We start from the raw sequence: 12,804 nt of genomic DNA on the forward strand, positions 1-12,804 counted from the left end.
GCTGCACACCCAGTGAAATCCAGGCAGAACGTACTGTGTTCAGTACAAACAACTAACTTCATGATAATATCTACATGTCAATGAAGCAACATTCTGACTGCATTAACACTAAGGCACAGAAAACAGGGCAAAAGTCAGAAGCTACTTCTAAAAAGTGTAAATAGTCCATTCAGGGCAGAACTGACAGCTGTCAAGATCCCTGGTCTGGCTCTGTCTGCCTAAGCCTGGTCAGAAGGAGTTAATTGCTTTTCTGCTGCTCAGAGATGCATTTGTCAGAATCTACATGCTCCCTTCTGCTGAATGGGCCTGGAATTGTAGGCATTGTCTTGCTGGAGCAGTAACTCATTCAAGCTTTACCGTGTCCCAGCACATCATCTGTAGGTAAAAGTGCTTTTCCAGGCACTGGCATTCTATGCTGAGAACCTGGCTCCAGTCCTAGCAAGATCCACTCTTCTGGAGTTTGACAGTCATACTCCGTATCATCAAACACCTGAAAAGCCAGAACATGAGTGAAATGGCCTCTTCCTTCAGACAGAATACCTGATACAAAACTTCATGGGAGGGAAATGAATGTACAGTTCCTAAATGCACTATGAAAAGGGAAAACAGTCCAAGTGTCAAAGCTGTGCTGATCTTTGACCAACAGTCTTCTCCCAGACAGCAATCTGTACCTCTAGCCATTTCCTGCAGAGCTGATACACCACTTGGAGAGGTCTCACACAGTAATATTGCTGTCTGCTGCATCCAGAAAGAAATAGGAGACAACACCTTTTCTTTGGGCACACAAATGACAGTGAGCACCCTTAAGGACTAGTAGTTGTAATGGAAGCTGTGGGCACCCTGCAGAAGATGTTCAGCATCTGGTAGAGATCCTTCAGAGCCCAAACCCAGCATTTCCTCGTTTTATCAGTTGTACAATTGATGGTTAAGTGTCCTGCAGTTCTCAGAAACATCCTGTGGTATAAACACTGACAAAGATCACAAGTGCCAAACATGCTCTCTTTCTTACCTTTAATGGGAGGTAGATGGGAAAGACAGGATCTTTCCTCTCCCCGATAGTTGGCATGTTGTCAGGGTCATGGTGCCTTGGCATCAGCTCATTGGAGTCTATCGCCTTGCTGGCTAAGAGCTCAGCAATATCAGAGGAGAGGTATAGTTGTCTTTTCCTGTTTTGATCAGAGGGGGAAATAACCACTTACTGCACCTGGAAGAGTTCCCATGTCTGTAACTCCACGTTTTGATTGTGGACCCCCACCAATAAAGTTTTGGAGCATATTCCTTATGCATGTACTTCATCTACAGAACTGAATAGTTGGGTTGGAAGGGATCACCTAGTCCAATTGATAAATTATACACACACACTACAGTGCCAATATATCATGGACATAACAGAGAATAGACAACAACAGAGACTAAAAAGGATGAGAAAAAAAACCCTAAATAAACACTATTTTAAAAAATATATTGTCTTCTGAGCTGTCTTGGGGACTCCCTGTGACAGGACATCGAGACACTTGAACGTGTCCAGAGAAGGGCAATGAGACTGGGGAGAGGCCTCGAGCACAGCCCTACGAGGAGAGGCTGACAGAGTTGGGATTGTTTAGCCCGGAAAAGAGGAGGCTCAGGGGAGACCTTATTGCCCTCTGTAAGAGTCTACTCCTGGTGTGACTCAACAAAGATAAAATCACTTGCTGCTTGCCCAGACAGTACCAATCCTGGATGCAAATCACCTTGCGATTGCATCGTGATAACACTGGACTGCAGCTGGCCTATAACAATGACCCAAGGACCCAGCCATCACGCCTTCAAGACAGCTATCAGATACCCCCAGGAAGGGAGGGTGATGAGTCAATGGACTCTCCACCTGTCTTCTGATGTGTGATAAGTGGGTAGGCAGGGAGATGGAGAGGAAGGAGGCGGAGGCCCCCCCCCACACTCCATCCAGACCACTGTCCAAACTCACATGAATACACCAAAAGACTTCCTAGGGAACGATATCTGGATACTTATGATTTCCTGGCTCCTGAATTCCTGAGGGACAATGCTTGGACACATACCTAAGGACTAAAAACTGTATAAAAGACTTGACCACTACTGGCTCAGGGGGAAGAAAACCGCAGAGGAAGAAAACCGCAATGGAGGGAAGAAAAACGCAGAGAGAAAAACGCTGAAGGAGGACCATGCCGCTGAGAAGGAAGGAAGCAGACTGAACCCTCTCTCCATGTCCTCTACTCATGGAGCTGACCCACGCTGCCCAGAGGGACCTCATCTGTTCTCCAGCCAAAGCCTCAGCACCCTTTCTCTACAGACCCAGGCTGCCCAGAGGGATCACATCGCATCTCCAGCCAAAGCCTCAGCACAAACCCAGCACCTCATGCAGCACCTCTCCTCCACAGACTCAAACTGTCTTGGGGTGGGTGAGGGGTGTGGTAATATAACTCCTTTCCTCTTCTCTCTCTCTCTTCTCTCTCTCCCTCTCTATCTTCTCCCTCTCCCCTTCTTATTTCCATTTTCCATTTTATGTATGTAATAAATAGTCTAGCTGTTGATATTTTGGCCTCGTTTGTGCCGATTAATTTCACAGCACGGGAATATTCAAAAGAACTAGTCTCCTTCCCTCTCTGGACCGAGACACCCTCTACAACTACCTGAAGGGAGGTTGTAGCCAGGAGGGGGTTGGTCTCTTCTCCCAGATAACCAGCACCAGAACAAGAGGACATAGTCTCAAATGGTGCCAGGGGAGGTTTAGGCTCCAGGTGAGGAGAAAGTTCTTCACAGAGAGAGTCATTTGCCATTGGAATGTGCTGCCCAGGGAGGTGGTGGAGTCACCATCCCTGGTGTTCAAGAGGGGATTGGATGTGGCACTTGGTGCCATGGTCTTAGTCATGACGTTGGTGGCAACAGGTTGGACTTGATGATCTTTGAGGTCTCTTCCAACCTTGGTGATACTGTGATACATACAGCCTGCTTGGAAGAGCATTGCCTTACAGGTTAGCATTTCCCTGAAGATTTTTGACATCTCACATCCTGAAAGCAAAAATCAGCACCCAAACCTGCTGTGTCCATTCAGTAAAATTGTCTCTAGGCCTGTGGATGTAGTCTACCTGGACCTCAGCAAGGCCTTTGACACTGTCCCCCACAGCAAACTCCTGGCCAAGCTGTCAGCCCATGGCTTGGATGGGAGCACACTGCGATGGGTTAGGAACTGGCTGGAGGCTGAGCCCAGAGAGTGGTGGTGAATGGTGCCACATCCAGCTGGCAGCCAGTCACTAGTGGTGTGCCCCAGGGATCAGTGCTGGGCCCCATGCTCTTTAACATCTTTATTGATGATCTGGATGAGGGCATTGAGTCCATCATCAGTAAATTTGCTGATGACACCAAGCTGGGGGCAGGAGTTGATCTGCTGGAGGGTAGAGAGGCTCTGCAGAGGGACCTCGACAGGCTGGACAGATGGGCAGAGTCCAAGGGCAGGAGATTGAACACATCCAAGTGCTGGGTTCTGCACATTGGCCACAGCAACCCCATGCAGAGCTACAGGCTGGGGTCAGAGTGGCTGGAGAGCAGCCAGGCGGAGAGGGACCTGGAGGTGCTGGTTGATGGTAGGCTGAACATGAGCCTGCAGTGTGCCCAGGCAGCCAGGAGGGCCAATGGCATCCTGGCCTGCATCAGGAACAGTGTGGCCAGCAGGAGCAGGGAGGTCATTCTGCCCCTGTACACTGCACTGGTTAGGCCGCACCTCGAGTCCTGTGTCCAGTTCTGGGCCCCTCAGTTCAGGAAGGAGGTTGACTTGCTGGAACGAGTCCAGAGAAGGGCAACAAAGTTGGTGAGGGGTTTGGAACACAGGCCTATGAGGAGAGACTGAGGGAGCTGGGGTTCCTTAGCCTGGAGGAGACTCAGGGGTGACCTTATTGCTGTCTACAACTACCTGAAGGGGGGTTGTAGTCAGGCAGAGGTTAGTCTCTTCTCCCAGGCAACCAGTACCAGAACAAGAGGACACAGTCTCAGGCTGCACCAGGGGAGGTTTAGGCTGGAGGTTAGGAGGAAGTTTTACACAGAGAGAGTGATTGCCTGTTGGAATGGGCTGCCTGAGGAGGTGGTGAGGTCGCCGTCGCTGGGGGTGTTCAGGACAAGGCTTGACAGGATGCTTGGTTGCATGGTTTAGTTGATTAGGTAGTGTTGGATGATAGGTTGGACACAATGATCTTGAAGGTCTCTTCCAACCTGGTTTATTCTATTCTATTCTATTCTATTCTATTCTATTCTATTCTATTCTATTCTATTCTATTCTATTCTATTCTAACCAGTTTCTGGTTTCTTACCTGTCTACTTCAATTGCCCGAGGGAGCTGCCCTGGAAGTCTTTGGAAGGGAATCTGCACTTTGGGCAGAAACGATTGTGCTGGGAAATGTGACTTCTTGATCTTCCTAGTGGTTGGTCCAATCATTTGCTTATCCAGGATGCTTAGAAAGTCCTCAGGCATCTTGAAGCTTGTGACTAAGAGACAAAGAGAAGCACAGATCTGAACCACCCAGACATCACTTTGCTGTACATTCACACACACAGGAGGACTGTGCTGTCTCCTGGGTTGCCTGCAGAAGTCACTTCACTAGATTTGTGAGCGAAATCAAGCAGACATCAAATGGGAAACATTAAGTAAGATATTTTTTCCTGCTGAAATATATCATTACAGTTTTCCAGTATCAAAATGATGGCTCAGAAGCCCCCACTGAGAATTACTGTCATGCACCTTACTAGGAGGTAGGGCACTGCCCTGGCTCCAAGGAGCTCTGTTCTGCTCCCAGCTTTACTACAGACTCTCTACATGACCATGGTTAAGTTACTTTCTCCAGTACACAGCTTCCCTCACTCTCAGAAAGGGGTGGGGCTCTCCTGCCACCCTGGGGTATCCTGAGACCAAGAGTCAGTCATAGCTGGGAGGAACTTGGCCAAGATGGTGATAAAGGACTTCTGAATACCGCTGGAAAGAACAAGCTACTCAGGTCACATTTATGCGCTGAAGTCCCTATTAACACCATACTGGGGACAAAACCCTCCTCAGTTTTGGCTCAAAAGAACCTCCCACTCATATCAGCAGTGGTGCAAGAAAAAAAAAGAAAAAGACTTATAAAGCAAACCATTTCATGATTTGGCCAAATGTTTTCAATGGAAATTTGCACTAAGCAAAAAGTATACATTCCAAAGAACTGCCTGAAATTAAACCATGTCATTTACCCCATAAATAAACCAAACTGTTTATATTGCTAAACAAGCTGCAAATAATAGAACAGCAGCAAACTGGGAATTTGAAGCTTAACCTAAATTAAGTAATTGCATGCAAGCTTTAAAGAGCACTATTCCCTAGACAGAGCCAAGCATTGAGCTAAAAATAGATTTTAGTGGAGTGAAAGCATTTCATTTGATGAACTTTCACACTCTACCAAGGAGAAACTTCAAGTTCTGGCTTGTAAGTGAGTATTTTGGACATCAAGCTTTGAATCGACCTCCTCACCATGGCCCACATGCTTCTGCTTGTGTCATGGATGCGACCCCTTGATTTCAAGGTAATTGTGCAGAACAGCCAATAATGCTGAAGGCAGACATGTTTCAGGATGATCCAAGTATGGAAAGGCTCCTCTAAGAGGTCATTCTTTTGCCTTTCTTAAATGGCCTCTGCCTCAACCCTTGTAGCTACATACCGCCTGCTTAGGGTCTAAAGGAAATGGCTGCTGAAGTGGCTCCCTTCTCTCTCTCCTCCACTCTCAAGAATGGAGGAACAAAAATGACCTTACCTATTTGCATTGTCCATATCAACATGCATGCTCATGATAATTTCGAGGAATCCCTAAAATGCAGCTCCTTAGCCTCCTGCTTATCTCTTGCTTGGGGTCTTTACAGAATGGCCCTGATTTATATTTGTTGTCAGGCAGCACAGCTGCCCCAATTTTGTCACTTCATTGTCACAAAATCCATGACACCATCCATCATGGCACTTTGTGCACTTTCAACCATTTATGTCAATACTTAGTGTTTCATTTGCATTCACATTTCCAGCTTGATAGCTTCTTCCCCCTGAAAAAGCAGCAGATCATAAATAGAGATCTGTCTCCACTTGTTAAGGATGAGTCTAGCTTGTCAAGATTCACTTGAGGATGCAGTCATTTGTCCTCACTCAGGAAAATAAATGCCACTTCTAAGCACAGGAAGGTGGTATATATAGACACCATCTTTCTCCAAGACTAAAATCCTTTCACACACGCTTTCTCCCCACCTGCTGCCAGCCTATGATCCATATCTCCACGAGTGCTATAGCGGCCAGAAGAGTGTTGGCAAACCTTTCAGCCATACTCTGTCCCTATATTTGAGCACCCATAATAAAATATAGACCCACTTCTTGTAAGCAAGTGGGACCAGCAGCTCTGTATACACAAAGACCATTTGCATCTAGGGAGAACAAGCCACTGTGGGTTGCAGTTGGAAGCAGAATGACAAAAAGAGAGAAGACCGTGATTTTGGGCACTTAGGCCCTGGGGCATTGCTGACTCTGTAGGCAATGATAACACAAAGAAATTCAGTGCATATGGCCCATGGGATCAAAAATCCCATAGGCAACACTGCAGTCCACCCTGAGTCCTGGGGGGACTGGATATACCTGGGAGTAAAGGAAGCACAATTTCATCACTTTGCCCCACCTCTAAATGAAATTCACTTTTCATGGGATGTTCAAGCAGCTCATTCCAGGGCACTGAGAGGAGAATGAAAGCAGAGCACTAACCTAGTGTCACCAGCCTAGCTCCCAGCATGCTCACTCTAAGCAGCCTGAAGACTTATGGCTCCATTTCCTGCCAGGTCACGAAGGCACACTTACCATCTGGGCAGTTGCCCCACATGTACGCCTGATCCAGCAACGAATAGTACACACGCGGGCAAGGATAAACCTCCTGAAATGCAGCATGTGAGAGAAGTGTCAGAGATAACAAAGCACAGTTGCAGCACAGTGGGAGGGTGGGTTATGAGAGAGAAAGAGCCTAAACTGAGACCCATTTTACCAGAGCTTTAGGGACAACTGAGACTGTGAATAATGGTCAGAAAAGGCTCAGAGAGACACAAATATCTGAAAACTTCAGCCCAGTGCACAGACAGGAAATTTGTCAGCAGACTGCAGCCCAATGTCAGCAGCCCAATGTCAGCTTAAGATGTGTTCTAGGGGCTAATTAGGCAGTTATTAGGGTTCTACTTCCAAGTATCTTCTGCAGTCACCACCTCACGCCATGCTGGCATCCTAAACCTGGGCAACATCATGACAATGATAGCACTGGCCACTGAGGAAGGCAGCATATCTGTGATCAGGAAGAGCCTCAGGGCCTCACTTTGTAAGGGTAATGGTCTTGCACAAAGGCTTCTGACCAAAATGAAGGGCTAGGACCTGGGATGAAAGCTGTATGTCTTCAAACCAGTTTTAACACAAGTCCTTCTGTGGTAGGACAGCAGTAGAAAAAAACATTTACCCTTTGCACTTACCTCCGAGGTGTCAGAGGTTCCTGAAGCGACGTCACCAGAGCACGATGTCTCTTGTCTAGAGGCTGAGCCTGTTTTTTGCCCCTGTTTTTTGCTTCTGAGAAACAAACTTGTCCCTGAACTGCAGTCCTGGGATGAAGCCTCACCGGTGGTATTGGGATGGTTGGGTCTCCTACCCAGAGAAGTCATCAAATCCTTTGTTTTGTCCATCTTCTCAGGAGAATAATGCTGTGATGCAACCCTTGGCCTGTTAGAGTGGAAAGACACTGAGCCTGTTACTCTATTTTTGGCACCCCTCCACACCTTCCCACCATGCTGGATATCATTGACTTGCTAAGAAGATGAGTGGCTTACAACGTAGGTTTGACACCCTGCTTTGCTACGAAGTGCCCTGGGGCCTATTGGTCTCAGGTGGCTGACTCAATGTCGCACTAACCCTGGGGAAAGAGAGCACTTTGTTATTCCAAATGGGTTTTGGAGAGGGAAAACCAGCAGCATATGCTTTGAAAACTGCTTTCCTGGAGCAGCAGGGGCTTCCCAGATCTGTGGCAGCATACAAAGGGGCTGCCAGGAGTATTTGAGTATACTGGGACTACAACAGAAGTGCTGTACCCAAATCGCTTAAATCCTCATCATACTTCACTCCAGTGGGAGCAGTCTATAGCTTAGATACCAACAAGCTAGTCCCAGGTGTAAAGCCTGACTCTTTCATTTAAATAATTCAGGAGAAATGTTTAAGCATCGCCTAACGAACATTAAAATACAGCCAGAAGCTCCCTTCTCTCTCCTCCTGCAGGAGATATTTTTGCTGGTGATCTCAGCTTACAAATAACTTCTACCCTTCCACCTTGGGAGACACAAGTCCAGGCAAATATTACAGCTTTACATCTTATTTTATCAAAACCTTTGTGCACTGAGAGATACTAATTATGAGCAGCCCTCGGACTTCTGGCATGATCATAATATAACTCTTGATTTTAGGCTTGTCTAAACACAGAGATGACTACTGCAACTAATTAGTGCAGCTACAGTGACACAAGCCCCTCCAGCCTGCACTGATGCAACGATACACACCTACCCAGAAAGATTATTCCTATAAACTGTGAGTCAAAGCTCTCCACTGTGTCTCTCAAGGCTACTCCAAGTGCAATACAGCTTACTCGTCAATTCCTGCTCAGAGTTAGACCAAGGCTCCTCGTTCAGCCCTACCTCACTAACAGTTTGTGTCCTGCACCCTTGCTAGGACCTATTTGTCTGTCTTGCTCACTTCTGGAAGCCAAGCTTCTGCCACAGGGTGCTACACAGGAGTCTTCCAGCTTGCCACAGCTAAGCAATAGAAAGACCTTGCCAAGTCTTGCAGGTCACAGATGGCACGGTACCCGTTTGGACTTTCATCCTGATGTGGAGAAGACAACACAGCATCCTCTCCTGTCATGCCTTCTCTGCTCTGCCCTTGAATAGAGTGAAAACTCTGCCCATCCTATACTCTTGATCAGAGAGGGCAATTTTTTCTACCTTTCACCTTGCTGCCTGTCTGCAAGAATGAACCAGGTACAGGCAGCAGAGAAAGCATTACATGCCTGCCGGAGGTAAAAGGGAATAACTGTGCTGGGTTATTACTGCAGGTTCAAGCCAGTGCACAATTTTGAGAGGTTGAATCAGAAAAGAAATCAGATAATAAATCAAAGTTACCATGATGCGAATCCTTTAAGTGAAACAGAGTAAGCAAACAGATTGGAGAGACCTGGGAGACAAGATCAATAATACCCCCTCCCCTTCTTCAAGCTCAAAAGATCTCAAATCTCTTTTTCTCTCAGCTTCTCTTTGGCATGCCAACTGAAACCTCATACCCTGAAGAATGAATTTTCCATGGAGGATTTTGTTTTTATTAGCTATTTTATGCTCTGGCCATATCTATTTTAGCAGCCCAGCAGGATTGATTGGTATCAGCCAAGATCCAAGGATTCCTGATGAATCACCGCTGGACTCTTTCGTGCCTGCTGCACTGGCACAGAGAACGGCAGCAAGGTGGAACAGCCCTGTGTTGGCTCTCCTGATGTTTCACCTGGGAGCAGGGGTGAGGTGGAGATGTGACTTGATGTAATTTTACTTCTTGGAAACAGAATCCTAAACCCATCCAATTCAAAAAATGTGAAGTCCAGGATGCAAGCTCATCTGAACCCTCATCAGGGTGAGGGATTGAGCCCACTCCCAATTTATCAGGACTAGCAATCTCTGCCTAGATCCAAAACAACGTGGCTGCTGCCAACGATGGCTGAGTTCCCGTGATGGGGGAAGTGTGTGTACCAACTCTGCCCACAGCAGGCCTAATTCTTTGCTGGTTTGCTCCCTCTGTATTCACTCACACCTCCATAAAGTCCCTCCTGAGCACTTATCTCAAAATAAAACAACCCCCTACTCAGTGTCCAGCTCAAAAACACCCATCTGTCACACTCTCCCAGCTGCACAGAAGGAGGGTCTGGTGTTTGTAACTGCAAAAAAGCCTGACACATACCACCCAAAATAAAGAGTAAAACCAGGCCCACAAAGTTTTCCAGCAACTCCCAGACAGATGAGTAAACCTGCTTGGCTGAGCAGGCTGAAGCTGATACAGAGATGGGAGAACTCCTAAGCACAAAAGGAATCCCACTCTTCTGCTACCCCAGCTGCTGGGATGCGACCAGGTGTCCAGCAAAGTTTCCCAGAGTGTGGTGGGAAGCTCGCTCCAGGTGGCTTTGTGCTCCCATCCAGCTCTCAGGAAAGGTCTCCAGGTTGTCTAAAAGACAAGAAGGGAGACTTTCTCTCTCTTATTCAGCACAGCAAATGGGTTTATTGCAAAGTGGTTCACTCCTGCCCAGGCTTCAGCTCTGCCAATGGCACCTTCTGCATTCCCCCACTCTTCAAAATGAAGAGCAGCATACAGTCTCCAGGGCTCTCCTCCCCACCCTCCCTTTAAGGGTGACACCAGACCCTCATCCCTGTGTGGCAGAGCTTGGTGTGGATTGCTGAGGCTGTTGCTGCTTGGGTAAAGGAACAATTTTCATCTTGCAGCAAGCATGTGACAGCAGCCTGAGCTCTCAGCCAGCTGTGCCAGAGCAACTGCTGATGGTGTGAAACAGTCCACGCTCCAGGATTTCCTGGGTGCCTGAGGGATCATGAAGAAAAACAGTGAAAACTGCCCAGAGCCCTGTTAATGTCATACTCTGGCTGCTGTGGCCATGGGCAGGAAGTTGTCTATATGCCATGTTTGCAGCCTTCAATCCTTTCCTACTTGGAGCACTTTGCTCAGGTCTGGAGCTCCATTTTGACAAGGTGGGGGAAAAAAAGGAATTCAGCTCATCTCAAGAAGATAAGATGTCTTCCTGAGAGCAGATCCTCTGCCCACCTCAACAACCCGTCACTTCCTGCCAACCCTATGTAGCTGGGAGCATCTCCCAGGTCTTCAACAGCAGACATCTGCCTGGCACCAAGCCATGCTAGCTTTGGCTATGATGAGCTTTGAGGATCATTTCACAACTGCTGAATTGCCTGTCTTTCCAGCAGCTCAGTCATGCTCTCTCACACCTGAAAAACATGTTTCCTAGATAGATCAGATACGTTATACTATGCTAAATTGAACTATTCAAAATGAGAGCATATTCTAATGGCACTGCTGACACAACATTAGCTACAGCATCTGTGTGTCATTGTGGCAAAACTATAATTACAATTTCTCAGTAAATCCAAGCTTTACATATCCAAGAAGTTAGACTCCCACGTGTCTTGCTCAATGTCTGGTATGAGGTGTTATTTTTTTTGATCTGTTGCCTCTACTTGGATTCTTTGATCCAAAGCTTGACAAAATGGACTCTTTTCCTTCAAATAAAGTTCAAAACAGCTAAAAACTGCAACAGAAAAAGAGACAAACGCTTTAAAAATAATCTACCCCCTAAGCAAAACCACAGATTGAAATCTAGTAGTCATTTATTTGGAATCTATTTATCTGTGGTTAGTCAGAACCCCAGTTGCTACACCATCCAGACACCAAAATGTAAAAATGCCTTTTTCCTGTAATTTAAGCCGTATAATATAAGCTCAGACAAGGTGATGAGCTTTCAACAAACTGCCTCAAACATTATCCCATACTCCAAATCTCTTCTACTTCAAAAAGTGAGTGGAACCAGAGCTGCCAAAGAGAGAGGGACTTGGGGGTGATGATTGACACCCGCCTAAACATGAGCCAGCAGTGTGCCCAGGTGGCCAAGAGGGCCAATGGCATCCTGGCCTGTATTAGGAATAGTGTGGCCAGCAGGAGCAGGGAGGTCATTGTGCCCCTGTACTCTGCATTGGTTAGGCCGCACCTTGAGTCCTGTGTCCAGTTCTGGGCCCCTCAGTTTAAGAAGGACATCGAGACACTTGAACGTGTCCAGAGAAGGGCAACAAGGCTGGGGAGAGGCCTTGAGCACAGCCCTGTGAGGAGAGGCTGAGGGAGTTGGGATTGTTTAGCCTGGAGAAGAGAAGGATCAGAGGTGACCTCATTGCCCTCTACAGCTACCTGAAAGGTGGTTGTAGACAGGAAGGGGTTGGTCTCTTCTCCCAGGCAACCAGCACCAGAACAAGGGGACACAGTCTCAAGTTGTGCCAGGGGAGGTTTAGACTCGAGGTGAGGAAAAGGTTCTTCACTGAGCGAGTCATTCGTCATTGGGATGTGCTGCCCAGGGAGGTGGTGGAGTCACCATCCCTGGAGGTGTTCAAGGGGAGATTGGACGTGGCACTTGGTGCCATGGTCTAGTCGTGAGGTCTGTTGGGACAGGTTGGACTTGATGATCCTTGGGGTCTCTTCCAACCTTGGTTATACTGTGATACTGTGAAAGTAATTTCGTGTTTTATAGCAGCTCACTCACTCCAACAATTTGCTGTGGCTTTACAACAGATTTTCTCCAGGTTTTGAAACACATTCCTTGATCCACGGGAAAGCGCCACACAACCACTGCTCGAAGGTGAGGACACAGAAAGGGCACAAGCGGGACTGACGGCCAGCGGTTAAGGACAGCGCTGCGCTGCACGTTATACATAGAATACATATACACAGAATAAACCAGGTTGGAAGAGACCTTCAAGATCATCGCATCCAACCCATCAACCAATCCAACACCACCTAAACAACTAACCCATGGCACCAAGCACCCCATCAAGTCTCCTCCTGAACACCTCCAATGATGGCGACTCCACCACCTCCCTGGGCAGCCCATTCCAATGGGCAATCACTCTTTCTGTAGAGAACTTCTTCCTCGGAGGCTATAGCCATGC

The 12,804-nt window shown here is 47.3% G+C and overlaps 1 protein-coding gene across 1 annotated transcript in view; it reads right to left on the reverse strand.

The window, feature by feature from the left end:
- DNAH1 (dynein axonemal heavy chain 1) overlaps positions 1-12,804 on the reverse strand; it is a 134,007-nt gene that overhangs the window by 76,718 nt on the left and 44,485 nt on the right. The window contains 5 exon segments of the mRNA XM_054178053.1: positions 358-490; positions 1,010-1,166; positions 4,320-4,494; positions 6,866-6,938; positions 7,519-7,762. Coding sequence (XP_054034028.1) covers positions 358-490; positions 1,010-1,166; positions 4,320-4,494; positions 6,866-6,938; positions 7,519-7,762 — 782 coding nt within the window.

Source organism: Dryobates pubescens, chromosome 1, assembly GCF_014839835.1.
Source record: "Dryobates pubescens isolate bDryPub1 chromosome 1, bDryPub1.pri, whole genome shotgun sequence".
NCBI classification, from domain to species: Eukaryota; Metazoa; Chordata; class Aves; order Piciformes; family Picidae; genus Dryobates; species Dryobates pubescens.